At 54.6% G+C, this 12,529-nt stretch overlaps 3 protein-coding genes across 4 annotated transcripts in view; 2 read left to right on the top strand and 1 right to left on the bottom strand.

Annotated features, from left to right (window-relative positions):
- Nucleotides 1-7,747, top strand: part of NRBP1 (nuclear receptor binding protein 1) — a 36,451-nt gene extending 28,704 nt beyond the window's left edge. For both annotated transcript variants that reach the window (XM_064146467.1, XM_064146466.1), the window contains 11 exons: nucleotides 632-715; nucleotides 972-1,030; nucleotides 2,463-2,561; nucleotides 2,644-2,776; nucleotides 3,016-3,118; nucleotides 5,401-5,451; nucleotides 5,533-5,668; nucleotides 5,748-5,801; nucleotides 6,196-6,259; nucleotides 6,346-6,401; nucleotides 6,749-7,747. In XM_064146467.1, the coding sequence (XP_064002537.1) occupies nucleotides 632-715; nucleotides 972-1,030; nucleotides 2,463-2,561; nucleotides 2,644-2,776; nucleotides 3,016-3,118; nucleotides 5,401-5,451; nucleotides 5,533-5,668; nucleotides 5,748-5,801; nucleotides 6,196-6,259; nucleotides 6,346-6,401; nucleotides 6,749-6,847 (938 nt within the window). In that variant the 3' untranslated portion in view covers nucleotides 6,848-7,747. The remainder of the gene's footprint in view (nucleotides 1-631; nucleotides 716-971; nucleotides 1,031-2,462; nucleotides 2,562-2,643; nucleotides 2,777-3,015; nucleotides 3,119-5,400; nucleotides 5,452-5,532; nucleotides 5,669-5,747; nucleotides 5,802-6,195; nucleotides 6,260-6,345; nucleotides 6,402-6,748) is intronic.
- Nucleotides 7,748-7,907: 160 nt separating this feature from the next.
- KRTCAP3 (keratinocyte associated protein 3) lies at nucleotides 7,908-10,759 on the top strand. The gene is made up of 6 exons (XM_064146801.1): nucleotides 7,908-8,115; nucleotides 8,196-8,255; nucleotides 9,161-9,361; nucleotides 9,572-9,706; nucleotides 10,037-10,128; nucleotides 10,317-10,759. The coding sequence occupies exons 1-5, from the start codon at nucleotides 7,915-7,917 to the stop codon at nucleotides 10,118-10,120; spliced, it is 681 nt and encodes a 226-aa protein (XP_064002871.1). The 5' UTR covers nucleotides 7,908-7,914; the 3' UTR covers nucleotides 10,121-10,128; nucleotides 10,317-10,759.
- A 584-nt stretch (nucleotides 10,760-11,343) lies between these two features.
- The window catches only part of IFT172 (intraflagellar transport 172), a 45,374-nt gene continuing 44,188 nt past the window's right edge, over nucleotides 11,344-12,529 (bottom strand). The window contains exons 47-48 of the mRNA XM_064146465.1: nucleotides 11,778-11,869; nucleotides 11,344-11,505 (exon numbers count right to left, since the gene is read on the bottom strand). Coding sequence (XP_064002535.1) covers nucleotides 11,416-11,505; nucleotides 11,778-11,869 — 182 coding nt within the window. The 3' untranslated portion in view covers nucleotides 11,344-11,415. The remainder of the gene's footprint in view (nucleotides 11,506-11,777; nucleotides 11,870-12,529) is intronic.

Here is a 12,529-nt window from a genome sequence, read left to right as displayed (position 1 = left end):
CCTGATGGAGCCAAGCCAGCTGCTTGGTTCTGGAGAGCCATTTTCAGTCTTTTTGGAGGTGGCTGTCATTTGGGTCCATACTCATGCTCTGCTGGATTTTCTTCTGTCTGGAAGTTATTCCTTCTCTGCAATTCCAAGTGTTTTGTGGTTGTTGCTTTGGAGGTGTTGGCTGCCAAGAGGCCTCTGCAGTCAGGGTGGTCATATCTTCTCAGTCAGCAGCTTTGTTGCATGACTTCTGTCTTGAGGCACTCTGGTACCTGCTGATACATAGAAGAGTTGCCTTGTAGGTCTGTCCCTCTCCTCAAGGCCTGAGGTAGTTGATAATTGCAATGATTTTTGGCTGTTCCTAGGTTATAGTTGAGTTGTCTGTGATGAATGCTGCAGATCTGATCTCAGGTGCTTTCAGAACTTGCACTTCATCGGGGAGTCCTTCCCACCTTTTCTTCCTGTTTGGCAGAATCTGTGGTCTCCAAGTTTGCTCTTGGAGATGTGGGACTGATGAAGGGCCACTGTGACTCTGCTCTGGTGTCCCTTTGGGCACCAGAGGGGCCTGGAGCTGCATGTTCTCTGGGATCTGGATAGGGACAGGCTACATTTTCAGGTATCCTGAATGTTCATGGCTCTCTTCTAGTGGCACCGGACACGATCAACAACCACGTGAAGACCTGTCGTGAGGAGCAGAAGAACCTGCACTTCTTTGCCCCGGAATATGGAGGTATGGTGTGACTCCAGTTGCCAGCCTGGTTTTGGTGACCTTGCTAATGCTTCCAAGCTGTTCCAAGCATCTTGTTTGCAGCTAGAGGCTTGTGAGAGATGTCACATTAACAGTTCTGGGTTATTTGCCTGCTTAAGTGCTTCAACTCCTCTGTCTTTTAAGAGCAGAAGAGGGAGAGAAGCCTGCAGGATTGTCCTACAGGTCCTGCTGAGTACAGGGATGGACTGATAACAGAGCTTTATTATCTGTGTTACAGAAGTTGCCAATGTCACTACTGCTGTGGACATTTACTCCTTTGGGATGTGTGCACTGGAGGTGAGTGTGGAACCACTGGCTCTGGGACAGAGAAGGAGTTTGAAGGAAGGAGATGGCTCTGTAGAGATGCCGTGGTTATGGGTGTGCTGGCTTGGAAAAAAGTGCTCTTTGTTCTCCAAGTGAAATGCACTTTGCCTCAGTGAGATGCCTTCTGGGGCTTCCCCAGTGCTTCACTCAGCAATCATTAGCTCAGTAATGTGTGGTTCTTTCTGAAATTCTTCATGTGCAGTTCATTGCTCTGCAGGTCTTGATAGGATAAGAGGAAACATCTTCAAGTTGTGCCCGAGGAGGTTTAGGTTGGACATGAGGAATAATTTCTTCCCCACAAGAACTGTCAAGATCTGGAACAGGCTGCCCAGGGCAGTGATGGAGTCCCCATCCCTGGAGGGGTTTATAAGCCATGTAGATGAGGTGCTAAGGGCCATGGTTTAGTGATGACCTGGCAGTGCTGGTTAATGTCTGGGCTTGCTCTCAAAGGCCTCTTCCAACCAAAATGATGTTGTGGTTCTGAAGTCTGATCCACTGGCTGGTGGGAGCAGCCACTACAACAAACTGTATGTGATGTACCTGGCAACCAGAACTGCCCTTCCTGGCACTTGCTGTTCTTCTGGTATCCAGAGGAGAGGACAAATGTAGTCCATAAACAGTCTGGTCCAGAACACTCCCTATTTGAGACAGATACTGATTGCAGACACGTGCAAATCTGATGTGCCTGATCTTAGCAGCTTAGTGGTTTCCTCTGTCCTTGCAATCAGTAGGCCCAGGTCTAGGAAATGGGAGCTGTTGGTGTGTTCTGGGAAGAACTGTCAGAAAGAGCCAGCACAAAGAATTCTCAGAGTGCTGCACATACTGTAAGGGCAGGGGGAAAAGAGCTCTGGAAGCACACCACTTCTGGGAAGTAAAACTTGAGTTGAAACATAGAATGGTTTGGGTTAGAAGGAACTTTTAAAGGGCGTCTGGTCCAACCCCCAAACCTTAAGATGTCATCTGGAATCTTGTGCCAGCCTTTCCTAGCAAGGGATGTGTTAGCTGGAGCTCATGCTGGATGGTGGTGTGCACTTGCTTTCCTGCTTGTAATACAGAGCTAGTCATGCAGCTAGGAGGGATGTGGTCAGCTTCTGGCACTGGTCCAGTCCCAGCTTCATTAGAAGATGGGAATTGTCAGGCAGAAGTACAGGCAAATGGATCAAGAGATTCAAAAAGGAGCTGCTGTCCAGGGTGATTCTGGCACAGTGCCTGGGTCTCTGGCAATCTGTTAGGGTGCTAGAGGCAAGCCACCATAATGAGGCAGACATTCTCTTTCTGCCTCCGCAAACCCTGACCTCAGATAGCCCCAAGCAACTCTGCTATTGTGATTTCACTCTTGGCAGTGGTCCCCTTGAGCTCTGCTCGACACAGTCAGCAGAGCTCAGGCCATGCTCTGTGCTTGCAGATGGCAGTGCTGGAGATCCAGGGTAATGGCGAGTCGTCCTATGTGCCGCAGGAGGCCATCAACAGTGCCATCCAGCTGCTGGAGGACCCCTTGCAGAGGGTGAGTGAAGGAGGGAGCAGGGCTCTGCACCCCCATGGCCACCCTGTTGTTGCAGGTGGTCTCATGCAGCACTGTCTTTCAGGAGTTCATCCAGAAGTGTCTAGAGCAGGACCCTGGCAAGCGTCCCACTGCCCGGGAGCTCCTCTTTCACCAGGCATTGTTTGAGGTGCCATCCTTAAAGCTGCTGGCTGCTCACTGTATCGTTGGACATCAGCGTGAGTATGGAGTTCCAGGGTTCCACAGCTGTCCTGCAAGGTCCACTGAGCTGTCAGGACCTTAGCTCTGCTCCTAGCTGGCAGGACCTTGGGAACAGTGGTGTGGTTGCCGCAGAGCTGGGAGACTCCGGTGCCCAGACAGCTCTGAGGAGCCTGAGTTTGGCAGCCACTGGGGTTTTCTGCTGTTCTTAAGTTGGAAAGGAATTGCAGTTCTTCTAACTCAGAGTTTGTTTTAATAGACATGATTCCTGAAAATGCTTTAGAAGAAATGACCAAAAACCTGGACATGAGTGCAGTGCTGGCAGAGATAAATCACGTGGACCGGGAAGGAGTCAAGATGATGTGAGTACCCTGTCGTGTGCTTGGACAGGCCTGCTCAGCTGCATGAGGGACAGATGCCAGAGCCCTAGCGAGAGCACAGAAGGATCTCTGCTCCTTCATAGTCATGCTGGTGTTTTACAACTAACCAGGAAATGAGGGAGTGGACAGTGCTGGTGGTGAAGGGACCAGTGAAGGAGAGTAAATTTTGGGTGAAAGAATACCTTGCACCCATGATCTCTAAGCAGATTCCATGCAGCTGAGATGTGAATCGTCCCCTGAAGGAGAGGAGTAGTTCCTGTAGTTGGAACAGTCCTTAGCAAAACCTAGTTTGAACCATCATTGTTCCTGGAAGTATTGAAAAGCCATGTAGATGTGGTGCTGAGGGACATGGTTTAGTGGTGACCTGGCAGTGCTGGGTTAAGGATTGGACTCCATGAGTTTAAAGGTCTTTTCCAGCTTAAAAGATTTTGTGATTCTGTGAATGGTTTGGGGAAGGGGCTCAGGCCAGTCACAGGCTTGTGAAACTCCTCAGTACTTCCTTAATAGAGCAGCTTATTCTACACTATGCAAAGGGAAAAGCTGCTTTGGGCAGCTGTCAGTGGCACAGAGGTGGCTCCCAAAGTGACAATAATATCTACAGAGCACATGGTGGGCCAAAGAGTGATGTGAGATGTTGGGTATGAGTCAAAGGCTAAGGTATGGGTACTGTATTTCCAGAGAGGAGAAGAGTTGCTTCTGTGGAAGCCCAGCATTCTGGGGTGCTCAGGCTGTTGAACAACGGCCATCAAAATGACAAGGACAAAGACCACTGCTCATTTGAGAAATGCTTTGAGCCATGTGGATCTCCCCAAACCCCAGCCCTTCTGATCTTCACAGTGCTAGTAAATCGTGGTATTGAGTTCCTTTAGGAATGGTAAAGGCTCAAAGTGGAGGATGAAGAATGAGTAGCCAAAGCTGTGCAAGAGAGTTTCTTCACATACATGAGACTTCCACCTGCAGAGCACTGGTGTAAGCCAGGCTGGGACTTGCTTTTCAGGAGTGCAGTATCTCAGGGGTGCTGGAGAAGACAAAAAGGGGATGTGTGTTGAAGGCCTGCAGAGTGGTTGTGGAGTGGAGATACACAGCTAAGACCAGAGTGCCTGGAGGGATGTGACTGTTAAAAGAAGCTGTGGTCAAGTGGACACTAGAAATCTGACTTGAATAAGGTGATGAGGAAAGTGTTCTGCTGAGGAGTTAGTAAAGTGGGAGAACGTGTATGTCCCCTGGCTAGTCAAAACCAGAAAGAAAGGAGCTACTTGCTGTGGTGCTTACTCTTTGCCATGCCAAGAGACAGCAGTGGCCTGCTTTAGAGAAAGAAGTGGGTCTGCACTGCCCAAGGGCTGTGAAGTGCCCCTGTGGGAAAGGGCAATTTCCAGCTAGTTGAAAACATGCTGCTGTGCAGCTGCAGGCAAGAGCAAATACAGTACCAGCTGTCAGATTCTGGGAGAGTGGGTTAGCTGGCCGAAATGTTGACAGATAGTACCTGTACCAGGCACATATACAAAGCAGCAGCAGTTCTGGAGGAGATAAGAGAGCTGTCTTCAAGGGGCTGGAAATGGCTCTCACCCTGTGGAGGAACTATGTACTTGGGGGTGAGGAACAACTTGCAGCGCAGAGGGTAGGGCCCGTCAGTGCCTGCTGTCATCCACCAGCAAGGAAGATGTTCAGTGGAGTTAGAGACTGGGCAATTAAATTAATTGGCAGTAAGACTTCCTCTGGGACATGGCATTCAGAAGCCACCAAGCTGAACAGACAATCTGGGAAAGGAACTGCAGAGAGCACAAATGTCCCAACCTGTAGTAGGAAGTATTTGGGCAGGGCACTGTATCTTGAGGTGTAGTTTCTAGTTCCTGGTCTGGAGTTACATGGCTGGCCATGCTGTGTCAGCAGAGGTTCTTGCCTCTGCAGACCACTTCTGGAGATGTGATGCAGGCTTCAAGGGTCTGGTATTGCAGATGTCTCTGAAGAACTCTGCTAGGAACAGAGTCTTGCTGGCCTGGCTTCCAAACACTTTGCTTTGGGGACAGTTGTCTTACAGGGCAGCAATGTCCATTCTGCTTTCTGCTGTAATTAAAGTGTCAGCTTCTGTGAGTAGTTCCTTCCTCTATAGGGAGGCTGGAGTCTGTCTCACCTCTCCCCATACTCATCCTGCCACTGACATGTCTATAGTCTGGATGCAGCTTCAAATCCCACATCTCAAAGAGACTGGAGTGAGTGATGCTGTTAGATGACATCTCACCTGTAGTACTTTTTTCTTTCCCCAGCTTCTCACAGTCTCCAGCACTGGAGCTGGACAAGTTCTTGGAGGATGTAAGGTAAGAGGGGTTCTAAAGGGCAGCTCTAACTGAAATGGGAAACACTTGAGAGAGGCACAAGCTGAGGCTCCTCTCTCGCAGGAATGGTATCTACCCGCTCACCGCTTTCGGGATGCCGCGTCCCCAGCAGCCCCAGCAGGTCGTGGTGAAGTCTCCCATCGCTCCACCGTCCGTGAAAACCCCAACCCCAGAGCCTGCTGAGGTGGAGACCCGCAAGGTGAGAGGCAAGGAGCTTTGTCCCTCCCCTCCCTGGGCTGTGCAGCAGTCATGTCACAGGGTCTCTGCTTTGGTTTCAGGTGGTGCTGATGCAGTGCAACATTGAGTCCGTGGAGGAGGGTGTAAAGCACCACGTATGTTCCTTCCTATCTTCTGGCTCTGTGTGCTGTGTGTGTGAGCTGGGGCAGGGTGCAGAGCTGGTGGCTCCACTGCTGAGGCCTGGGGTGGTCTCAGAGGGTCCTCTGCTATCACAACTGCCATCTTTGCAACCTAAAGCCAGATCCAGAGCCTGACCTGGCATACAGTGAATGGTTTGGTCCACCTTCAGAATCGGGCTTCCTCCATGGGAGCATGATACTGCTGACTGTGGGTTGGAGTGAAACTGGATGTGGCTGTTCTGTGGGGCTCTGGAGGGTGTGGTTCCTCTCCTGATGGGATTTTTGGGGTGCTGCTGCCTGGCTGTGGTGGCCACAACCTGTCTCAGGTCCCAGGACTGCAGCCCTTCATGAGAACTTCTTTATCCTGTAGTTAACACTGCTGCTGAAACTGGAAGACAAGTTGAATCGACACTTGAGCTGTGACCTGCAGCCCAGTAAGTGCCTTTCCTCCCATGCTCTGGGTGCACTGGGGCCAGCAGCATGCTCTGAACTGGGACTTAGACCTTTCCTTGTGTTGCAGATGACAACATCCAGGAGCTGGCAGCTGAACTGGTCCAACTTGGGTTCATCAGTGAGGTAAGCAGGCTTGGGGCTCAGGGAGATGGTTTGTGTTGGATCACAAAGGGTGACAGACCTCTGGACCAAGCTGCCCAGACTAATTGTGGAGTCTCCTCTGGAGATTCCAAACCTGCCTGGACACTGTGATCCTGGGCAACCTGCTGTGGGTGACCCCTGCTTTCAGAGGGTGGCATTGGGCAAAGATGATCCTCAGATGTCCCTTCCAAACCCTACCATGCTGGGATTCCATGATTAGCCTTTTAGTAGCTGGGGAAGCAGGAGAAATAAGACATGTCCCTGCTCAGGGATAGCAGCTGCAGGCTGCAGCCAAGCTCTTGGGCCTCAGCACAGCTTGTCCTTTGCAGGCTGACCAGAGCAGACTTACCTGTTTACTTGAAGAGGCGTTCAGCAAGTTCTACTACACCCGGAACGGAGCACTGACGGCAGTGACTGTGTCATCTTAGCAGCCCCCAGGCAGCCAGCACGGCAGCTCTCTGGCCCGTGACCCCCTTCTGTGTCTGTCCATCAGCGTAGGGCATCGGCGAGACCCCAGCTGCAGTGCTCGGAAGCTCACCCTGCATGTGCCGTGGCTGGGCCCAGCGACAATCCTCCCTGCCGCCCGTTCCAGGGGACTTCGCGCATCAGTATTATCTCCAGCCCTCTTTCCATTGGGATTTTGCCCGGTGGTACCTGCAGAGCCAGGTCCTGGCCTGGGGGGTTCCACGGCCCCCTTCATGTGCATGGAGTTTGTTCTGTTTGAATTGTACAGTGTCTTTTGCACAGCACAGAAATGTTTTGGGTTTTTTTTTTTTTCCTTTGGTTCTTTTTTTGTTTGTTTGTTTATTTTTTTCTTCTTCTTTTTTTTTTTTTTTGTTTTGTTTGGGTTTTGTTGTTGTGGTTTGGGTTTGGTTTTTTTAATTTAAAGGTAAACGGGGTGAGCCTCAAACCCTGCTGCCCATTCTGCCCTCCACTTTACACCTGCCTCTGGCACCAGTCCCCTCACGTCCTGGGCAGGGGCAGCTGGGCTGGGGGCCGGGCTCCCCTGCCCCTGCCCGGCGCTTCTCCTCTTCGCTCTGTTGGCTGCACTTTGTTTACTGGTTTTGCGCGGCCGCTTGGCCTTGCGCTGTGCGGGGCTGCGGCCCCTGCAGCCTCCCGGAGCTCTGAATCCCGCTGCACCCGGACGGCTGCGAGCTCCCCCGGGGCCGCGGGGGCTGTCCCGATTCTCGATGGCAGCGCTGGGACCTGTCCCTGTCCCTGTCCCTGCTCCACCCGCCCCGTTCTCGCCCCGGGGTGCTGGGCCTGCGGCTCCGCCCCTGCATCTCATTTCTATCATTTCCTATTTTTAATAAACTGGTTTGTAAATACCCGAGTGCTGTCTCCTTCCGCACGCTTCCGCCCCGGGCGCCTCCTCCTGCCGCGGTGCTCTTCTCCCCGCCCAGGGCTGCTCTCCCCGCCCCGGGGCGGTTCTCTCTCCCTTGCCTCTCTCTCTGCCCGGGCGCTTCTCTGCGGACGGCGGCCGCGGACGGCGGCCATGGCCTGTGGCAAGCGGAGCCCGGCGGAGCCTCGGCGCCTAATGCGCGCTGGGCTGGGACTGATCGTGCTGGGCCACGGGAGTCTGGTGCTCGGTGCCATCGTCCACGGCTCGGTCCTTCGGCATGTGGCCGGCGCTAGCCGCGCCGCCACTCCCGAGTACGCCGTGGCCAACGTGGTGTCGGTGGGCTCGGGGCTGCTGGTGAGCGGGGCGAGGCCGGGCGGGGGCAGCGCGGGCAGCCCTGTTCCAGCCGCGACTCCACCACGGCTCTCTTCCCGCAGAGCATCGCCGTGGGCATCGTCGCCATCCTGGTGTCGCACAACTCGTCCCGGGCAACCATGGTGAGTGCTGCGCGGTCGAGGGGCAGAGGCCAGGCGCTCCGGGAGCTCGGCATGGCACGGCACGGCCTGGCCCAGCCCCTCGGCAGCCGCTCCCCTGGACCTTGCCCCCGGCGGCTCCTGCCGTCTGGGCGCCGGCGGGCGGTGCGGCTGTGGCGGGAAGCGCCGTCCCGGCAGCTCCAGCAGGGCGGACGGGCAGCGGGGTGGGCACGGGACACCGTCTGGGTCAGAAACGCCTGGAGAAGAGGAGCGGGGGAGACCTGCGGGGGAGTGTGTCAGCCTCTTCTCTCGAGGAACAAGCAATAGGACGAGAGGAAATGGCTTCAGGTTGCACCAGGGAAGGTTTAGGTTGGACATGGGGAACAGTTCCTTGCCCAGAATGGCTGTCAAGTCCTGGAACAGGCTGCCCAGCGCACTGGTGGAATCCCCATCCCTATGGATGCAGTGCCGAGGAACACGATTTAGTGGTGACCTGGCAGTTGTAGGTTAATGGTTGGACTTGATCTTAGAGGTCTCGTTCAGTCTAAACCATTCTGGGATTGCACAGTGGATGAAACCAGCCGGAGTTAGGGTTCTTTTCTGGGTCACCAAAGGCAGGGTGCTGCTAAGGGGCTGCGAGGCTGGGCGTATGCTGGAGCTCCCTGGATGAAGGAGCCAGTGGAAAGGAGCTTGCTGGGAGCTCTGGGCTCACAGCTGGGATGAAGGATGCAAGAGCCTCATCTAAACGTAGGGCTGAGACATGCTGGAAGGGGTAAGAGGTTGCATAGGCTGACTCAGTGCAAAGATCTGTGGGGTCCCAGCACCCCTGTGACCCTGGAGTGTGAGGCGCTGAGGCGTGGTGTACCCAGCCCTAGCATCCCCCTGGCTTTGCCAGGCTCACTCTCATGCCTTCTTCTTGCTGCCTGCAGCATTGGACTCTACTGAGCGTGTCCCTGTTGAACCTCCTCCTGTCCACAGCGTGCAGCATAGGTCTGATGCTGGCCATCGCCCTCACCATCCATGGTCGGGGCAGGCACCTTGTGGTGGGCTGCAACAGCTCTGCGCTGCCTGCTGATGCCCGTGCAGCCATCGCGACCAACGACTGCCCCTTCAACACCACACGCATCTACGTGAGTCTGCAGGGCCGCCGCAGTGCCCTGCCCCTCCCTGCGCCGCTCCTTCTCTCTGCTTTCTTTATCTCCCTTCCTTCTCCCTGCCTCTCTTCCCCTCACTCTGCCTTCCTCTCCCCCCGCACCTGCTCAGCCTCCTCTCAGCCCCATACAGGTTGCCTGGGTGAAGGGACCATGGTCCTGAGGAACCCCTGACCCTCTGCTCTGCAGGACACAGCCCTGGCACTCTGGATCCCCTCCATGGTCCTGGTGGTCACAGAAGCTGTGCTGTCTGGCAAGTGCTGTTTGGTGGCCCTGATCCTCCGAGGCATTGGGCCCTGTGCACGCAGCTACAGCAAAGACCAGGTAGGTCCCATTAGTCTGCCTGAGTCCCCCTGCCTCTGGCCACCGTTGCTGCCTTTTTGCTGCATTTTGAAGGTGCTGGGTTCTGATGGGCCCCTGTCCCCATACAAGCAGGCTGTGCACAAATGGGAGGGGACAATGTTAATGTCAATTTTGACCCTTTCCTAAGCCAGCACTGGTGGCAGACTGGCACCCCTTTGTCTTGGGTAGTTGCAAAGGAACTCGTCTTTCCATCTAGCCAAGCCTGTTCTGTCCTGAGCACACAGCCTCCCCACCGTGGCCCAGCCCATCACACATCCCTGCTATTCTCTATCTCTGTTTCCTTCTCTCTAGCTGCTCAGGACAAGTACTGTGAAGGAGAAGCCACCACGTGAGGTGCAGCAGCTTCTGGGAGGGCTGTCCGAGTCTCGTACCTAGCTGGAGAGGTGAGCAGAGTGTCTGGGCTACACTTGGAGGACAGGAGGGGATGAGCTGCTGTCAGTGGGGCCCCTGCCCACACCAGCTTCCTGCAATGTCCCTGTCCAAGCACAAGGGACAAGTGCTGTCCAGAGGTGTGGGCGTGAGCCCATCCCCACAGCACAGCCCTGCTCTCATGCCTGCTCTTTCTTCCCAGGTGCCGCTGCAGGAGTCTGATCCAGCCTGGCAATGCTGCCCTTGCCCTGCGCTTCTGTCCCGGGTGCAGGTGAGGGTAGGGTGGGCTGCAGAGGGGAGGGCTGTGCCTTCCCTCCACTCCCTAACCTGGGACAAACTCTGCAGGTTCCAGACACACTGACCAGGGTCATCAGGCAGCCTTAGCCCAGCAGGTGCCCTGGTCCTTGGACACTTTACCCTGCTCTCCCCGGGGTGCAGAGCCCTTTCTTGCACTCTAAAGGCTTAAAATGCCATGGTGGGGGTGGGCAGAAGTGTTGGGCCCTGACCTGGATGGTGGTGACTCTGCTGCAGAGCAGGCAAGATCCAGCTGGCTGTGCCTGTGCTCAGGCAGGCCAGGCAGCAGAAGGTGAAGGACCTCTTTGGTGTGAGTCTCCCTTGTTTTATTAAATAAACTTTTAATTTTTACCCTGCTGTAAGTGGTTTTGCAGGGTGGATGGAAGGATGGGACCGCTGCTGGGTAAGCCCAGGTCCACACCTGCTCCCCACCAGCCGTGGGGATGCAGACAGATCAGAGAATCACAGAAGTGTTTTGGTTGGAAAAGACCTTTAGGATCATTGAGTCCAGCTGTTGACCCAGCACTGCCAGGTGACCACTAAAGCATGTCCCTCAGCACCACAGCTACGTGGCTTTTGCCCTAGGCAGCCTGTTCAGGGCCTTGACAACCATTTTGGGGAAGAAATTTTTCTTTGTGGCCAATCTAAACCATCCCTGGCACAAGTTGAGGTCCATTGCTTGTTTCTTGAGCAAAGAGACCAACTGCCACCTCACTCCAACCTCTTTTCAGGAAGTTGTAGAGAGTGAGGAGGTCTCTCCTGAGTTTCCATTTCTCAAGTTCCCTCAGCTGCCCCTCAGCAGACTCGTGCTTGAGGGTGCACATTTAGCACAGCTGGGGTGAGGCCAAGACAGGCATATGGACAGGGTTGTAGTCCTGTGTTTCTGCATGTGTTCATGGACTTGGCACCCCTGAACAAACAGGAGCACACCAGGCTTGAGAAATTAGTTTATTGGGGTGGAAGTGGAGGGTGCTGAGGAACAGGACTGAAAGATGCCATGGTCCAACTCACTGGAAAGAGAAGCTGGTGCTTGGGAGACCCCCACACCACTCGCTGAGGAATTTGAGCACATCTTGACATGCAGGGCTGTGGGATGTCTGCAGAATGAGAGAGGCCTTGGCAGAGGGAAGGGGCAGCACTGTCACCCTGTGCCTAGGGGCACCCCAGGACTGACAGAGCTGCACATGCGAGGCTGGGGCTGCTCCAGCTCTGTAAACAAAGTTAATCCCTGCCCAGCAGCACACAGGGTGGGTGCAGTAAAATCGCCCTAGTTTGGTGGATTTCCACCCAGCAGGACTGCTTTACTGTCACAAGGAGTGGCTGAACACCCTGCACCCTGTCTCCCTGCCCCATAGTGTGCCTGGCTTACCTTGACAGCCATCAGGAACTTGTTCCACGTGTCCTTGTTGGTTTCTCGACCTGGCCGTTTGAACTCGATCTTGTTCCTTAGCACAGGGTACCCTGTTCACACAGTGATGCTCTCAGAAATGAGAGGAGACCCACAGCAGACCCCGTCCCTGTTTGCCATGGCCAGCTGGCCAGGGCAGCTCCCATGGGGCAAAGCGCCCTCTGGTTTCTGGAGAGCAGAGTGAGGAAGAGGGTGGCTGCAGTGGTGGCATCGAAGGAAGATGCTAGCCCGGCCCGCTGGCAAGGACACACCAGTGTGTCAAATGATGGCACTGCTCCCTGTCTTTGGAGCCAGAGCACTCTCACTGGTGCCCATCCCTGCCCCTTAACTTTTCCAACACACTCCAGGTCCTGCAGCTCAATCCTCCACTATATGATGTGTGTGAGTCGGGGGACATCGTGTGCCAGGACAGACAGCTTTTGGTGTGGGGGGCAAAGCAGGGACAGGTGCTGCCTGTGCTAGCAGCCTGGGCAGGCTCCTGGTTAGTGCTGTGTGAGATTGAGCAGTCACCCGGAGAAACACAGAACGGGAGATGCTGGAAAGGACCTCTAGGGTCCATGTGGTCCAGCTCCTCTGCTCAGGCAGGTTGCCCAGGACAGCATCTGGGTGGCGTTCAACTGTCTCCACGTATGGAGATAAAACTTCTGTGCAGCTTGTCCCAGCGCTTGGTCACCCTCACAGGAGAATGGGTCCTTCCATCGGCTCCAGCAGAA

The sequence above is a fragment of the Pogoniulus pusillus genome, chromosome 7, assembly GCF_015220805.1.
Source record: "Pogoniulus pusillus isolate bPogPus1 chromosome 7, bPogPus1.pri, whole genome shotgun sequence".
NCBI classification, from domain to species: domain Eukaryota; kingdom Metazoa; phylum Chordata; class Aves; order Piciformes; family Lybiidae; genus Pogoniulus; species Pogoniulus pusillus.
The sequence above is the reverse complement of the archived record's forward strand: the minus strand, read 5'-3'. Positions and strand labels throughout refer to the sequence as shown.